The sequence below is a fragment of the Patiria miniata genome, unplaced genomic scaffold, assembly GCF_015706575.1.
Source record: "Patiria miniata isolate m_02_andy unplaced genomic scaffold, ASM1570657v1 HiC_scaffold_8, whole genome shotgun sequence".
NCBI lineage: Eukaryota > Metazoa > Echinodermata > Asteroidea > Valvatida > Asterinidae > Patiria > Patiria miniata.
The window spans coordinates 10481905-10486146 of NW_024037075.1; the positions used below are offsets into that span (position 1 = coordinate 10481905).

Below are 4242 nucleotides of genomic sequence, written 5' to 3' on the forward strand. Positions count from 1 at the left end.
ACTTGTGTTTATCGGATACCGATTACCCTATTATCCATAAATTCCCAGTCCTACTTCAATGAGGGAGATGGGTCACAGGTTAGCCGTTGCCTTCAACAAACTTGTTTTGTTTCTGCACTGAGCTATACATTTTGATTTTAACATGTTGGACCGAAACAGTTAAAAGAAAATGTGTCTAAAACCAGCCGATGTTTTATCAGTGGCTTAAAACCAGCCTGCACACCTCCCCTCCCCTATTACAAATAGTACATTCCGTCTCTCCTCCCCACCCCCCCCCCCCAACCGATGCTACAGAAATCACCACCACCCCCCACTTTAAAATGCAGCCCCCCACTCGTTCCCCTGTGGTGAGAACACTGGCTTTCCATTGATACGTTGGATACATTCCTATGGTCTTTTGTTTTGAAAATGGAATATGAAAATGCTCTTGGGATAGTTTTATATCCAAAATTCTACCAACTTCTTGTGCTAAAATAATTTTAACATTCAGGCTTAAGTCACCAAAAATAAATGAAAATATGGCAAAACTAAAATGGAAAATAGGAGTAAATTGTAAATGGGACACAAGGTGCATGCAGTTTCAAGGATTGCATTGAAAAAATACCCCGCATGGCGGCGTAGCTGGGGGGGGGGGGGAGGTTGGCCAGTGGCCCCCCCCCCCTGCAAATTTGGCAACAGAAGAAAAGCACAGTCGTATCATTTTACCATGATTGACAACCGTAAGTGCTTTTTTTCATATGTTTTTTTGTGTATTGGAAAACGAATACCCACTTGAAAACGGGTCTTTGTTTTCGAGTGGGTCTTCGGTCTTCGTTTTAGGGGTCTTCGTTTTCGATACTACCATTGTAAGAGCCTTCAAATGAGTCTTGTGTGAATCATTATCTTGACTAAGGGGGGGGGGGGAGGGGGGGTTTAAGGGGGCATTTGTACACTATTGTGTGATATAGTGTGCCTGATCGTCGGTTTTGAACAGCTCCCCCATAGGAAGAATGGTACTAGCCCCCAGAATGTCCGGAGAAAAAAAACCTGTGTACATTTCAGCACTGATTTGCTGATTAAAAAAATTTGAAGGGCCTGACCCCCCCCCCCTGCAAAAATTCCTGGATCCGCCCCTGACAGGTCTGTATTTTTATCCCCCTCTGATGGACAATGGTACTCACAATTCAGCCTTGGTAAAACGGAACCCCAGAAGAAAAATTCTAAAGTACTTTTCTTGTTTTCAGTTGAGCAAGTGATTCAAAGAGAGCTATTCCTCCATGGTTAACAACATTTGAATATCTGATTTTTTTTTCATTCCATTTTTATTCAGTGCAGGTTTGAGCCGTGCTTTCCAGTGAACCAAAATGCCCCCCAGCTGCAAAACAGGGCTTCTCATCTTAACCTCACCGATAAACCAACTCATCAAATGAATCAGTCCGATACTTAGCCATGCTGCCAGCCGCATATTGGAAACACTCTACGTACAGCTGCATCCCGGCCTTGACCACGAACTGGAAATGTACAAACAGAGACCGATTCCCGTTTTGTCTGCGCAACCATCACTGCAATCTACGCAAAGTCGGGGTAGCTACAAGGGCATGATGTCGGAGTTACGGTGGCTGATTTCCGCCAAGAATACATTTTTTTTTATTACGGCGTTATAACGCGATAAATAATTTTATCGCGTTATAACGCCGTATTATCGCGTTAAAACGCGCTAATTTATCGCGTTATAACGCCCTAATTTATCGCGTTATAACGCCCTAATTTATCGCGTTAAAACGCCCTAATTTATCGCGTTATAACGCCGTATTATCGCGTTATAACGCGCTATTATCGCGTTATAACGCGCTAATTTATCGCGTTATAACGCCCTAATTTATCGCGTTATAACGCGCTAATTTATCGCGTTATAACGCCCTAATTTATCGCGTTATAACGCGCTATTATCGTCCTTACATTGTACTGTTTAAGTGATTTTGAACGGGAACCTCGTATTTTTCGCCATGCACCGTTCTTCTGAATTCTCACAACAACGCGATCATGTTATTACAGCCTTTATTGCCACCGCATCGCCACGGCATCGTCACTCCTTGTCATTCTCATCCTCATAGAATGGTTAGTATTGTAACCTAACCGTGAACATAATTTTTCCAATTTAAACTAGCGCACTTTGTACTTGAAGATGGATGACATGGATGAACTGATCAAGAAATATTTTAAACTTGGATATTCTCAAGTGGAAATTGCGGCAACTTTAACGTCCCGTTATAACATCAATCTGAGTGTTCGTCAGCTGCAAAGAGAACTTCAGCGCCTGGAGTTATATCGTCATAAAAATCAAACTGACATGGCCCAAGTAAGAAGGTTTATCGAAAGGCAACTGCAGGCATCGGGCGAATTACATGGCTATCGTTGGATGCATCACAAGTTATTACAAGCAGGCATGGTTGCCAGCAGAGAAACTGTGAGAAGGACGTTGTTGGAGCTTGACCCAGATGGGGTAAATCTTCGAAAGAGACGGCGATTAGTACGTCGTCGATATTCTGGCCGCGGACCTAATTTTGTGTGGCATTTGGACGCGATGGACAAACTGAAACCGTTCGGTATTGGGATCAGTGGCTGTATCGATGGTTTCTCCAGGAAAATAATTTGGCTAGAGGCAAACAGCACAACCAACGACCCTGAGTACATCAGGGGCTTCTTCTTGAAGGCGGTGGATAGACTTGGAGGATGTCCCACCCTCGTCCGGAGTGATAGGGGAACGGAAAACGGACATGTGGGAGCATTCCAGAGGTTTCTAAGACATCACGACGATGCACTTGGTGGCGATAAGAGCTACCTAACTGGTCGAAGTACAGCGAATCAGCGAATAGAGTCCTGGTGGGGGCAGCTTAGAAAGCAATGCACGGAGTTTTGGAGGACTCTTTTCCGGTGGCTGCTAGAAGAAGGCTTCTTCACAGGAGATGTGATGGACAAAGAACTTATCCGATTTGTCTTCATGAAACACATCCAGGTGAGAAAATGTCATCGACCACATTTTCAGCATGTAACATTAAAAGTCCACTGATGAGTGTATAATTCCACCCCTCTGTGGGTGTGCCAGACAGTTCCTTGCGTTGAACCTGGTATTTTATTTCTAATGTATTCCTGAAGGTGATATCCATGAACCTGGATCCGCCTTTGTATATACCAAAAGAGTGTACATTGTGATGGGTGTTATGTTCTTGTACATTTAGAATGGAGTTCAATCGTCGATTATGGTTTAATTAATCAAGAATGTCTTACGCCTTAGTCTGCACATCTTTTGCAGGGTGATCTCGACGCAGTTGCAGAGGTGTGGGATGGACACTTGATCAGGAAATCGAAGCAAGAGCATGTGACCCATGGACGACCGCTGCTCATGTTCCAGCTGCCTGAGGTCTATGGAACCAGGGATCATCTCAAACCCGTGGAACAAGAGAGAATTGACTTGTGCAGAGAAGAATGCAACTTCAAGGATCGATTTCCATGTGATCGGGAGTTATTTGAATACTGTTGTCAATCACTCATTACCAACGGATGGGAAGATCCTAGAAAACCTGAAGCTGCGATGAACTTGTACATTAACCTCAGGGAACATGTTAGAAGAGAAATCGGTGTTTAAAGTGCTTGTGGGATGAAGTTGAAAGGGCTTGTGAGACAAAACAGTACGGTACCTACCCGAAGTAGCCTCAATTGCAGTGTATGCTAAAATTAAACGACACGCGAATGCTACTAAAAAAGGCGAACCATGTATGTACTTGTACATGTTGCCTCACACAACCAACTTGAGCCCATTGATTATCTATATATATAAGAGAGAGTTTAACTCGGCCTCCGAGACGATGTTTGCTCATGAAAGGATCCCAGACCGCGGGCTCCCGCTGCGCGAAAATCGCTCCACGTCCGTGGAAAAATGCGGAGGGTGTCTTCCGCCGGGTCGGACACTTCGGGTCGTCCTGATTTTCCTGTACGGACCGGCGATCCTTTTCGTCGATTTTTCGTGACTGCGTTTTTCGCAGGAATTTGCCGTCGTGTGCGCTTTCACGTTGACTGCCTGGCCGCCCCCTGTGCTGGCTTCTCTGCGTGTCTAGACTGTGCGAGGTCAACGTAGGGGTTCCGTTTACGTGTTCTACTCAGCCCTTCTGCAAAAGCGTTCACCAAATTGTGTTATGGGGTGACCTTGGTAAAATATTTTTTTCTCCATGGTGCGTGGCCACCAAGTGCCCCTATTCTTTCATA

General features: G+C 44.7%; 1 protein-coding gene across 1 annotated transcript; it reads left to right on the plus strand.

Moving 5' to 3' along the window:
* Positions 1 to 1894: 1894 nt before the first annotated feature.
* On the plus strand, positions 1895 to 3625 carry LOC119719721. The gene is made up of 2 exons (XM_038189220.1): positions 1895 to 2995; positions 3293 to 3625. The coding sequence occupies exons 1-2, from the start codon at positions 2165 to 2167 to the stop codon at positions 3623 to 3625; spliced, it is 1164 nt and encodes a 387-aa protein (XP_038045148.1). The 5' UTR covers positions 1895 to 2164.
* Positions 3626 to 4242: the final 617 nt, after the last annotated feature.

Bases quoted from the DNA above. Each gene is read 5' to 3' on its own strand.
- LOC119719721 (XM_038189220.1), top strand. From the start codon at position 2,165: ATGGATGACATGGATGAACTGATCAAGAAATATTTTAAACTTGGATAT. The intron at 2,996-3,292 runs GTGAGAAAATGT...CATCTTTTGCAG, and splicing joins TCTTCATGAAACACATCCAG to GGTGATCTCGACGCAGTTGC.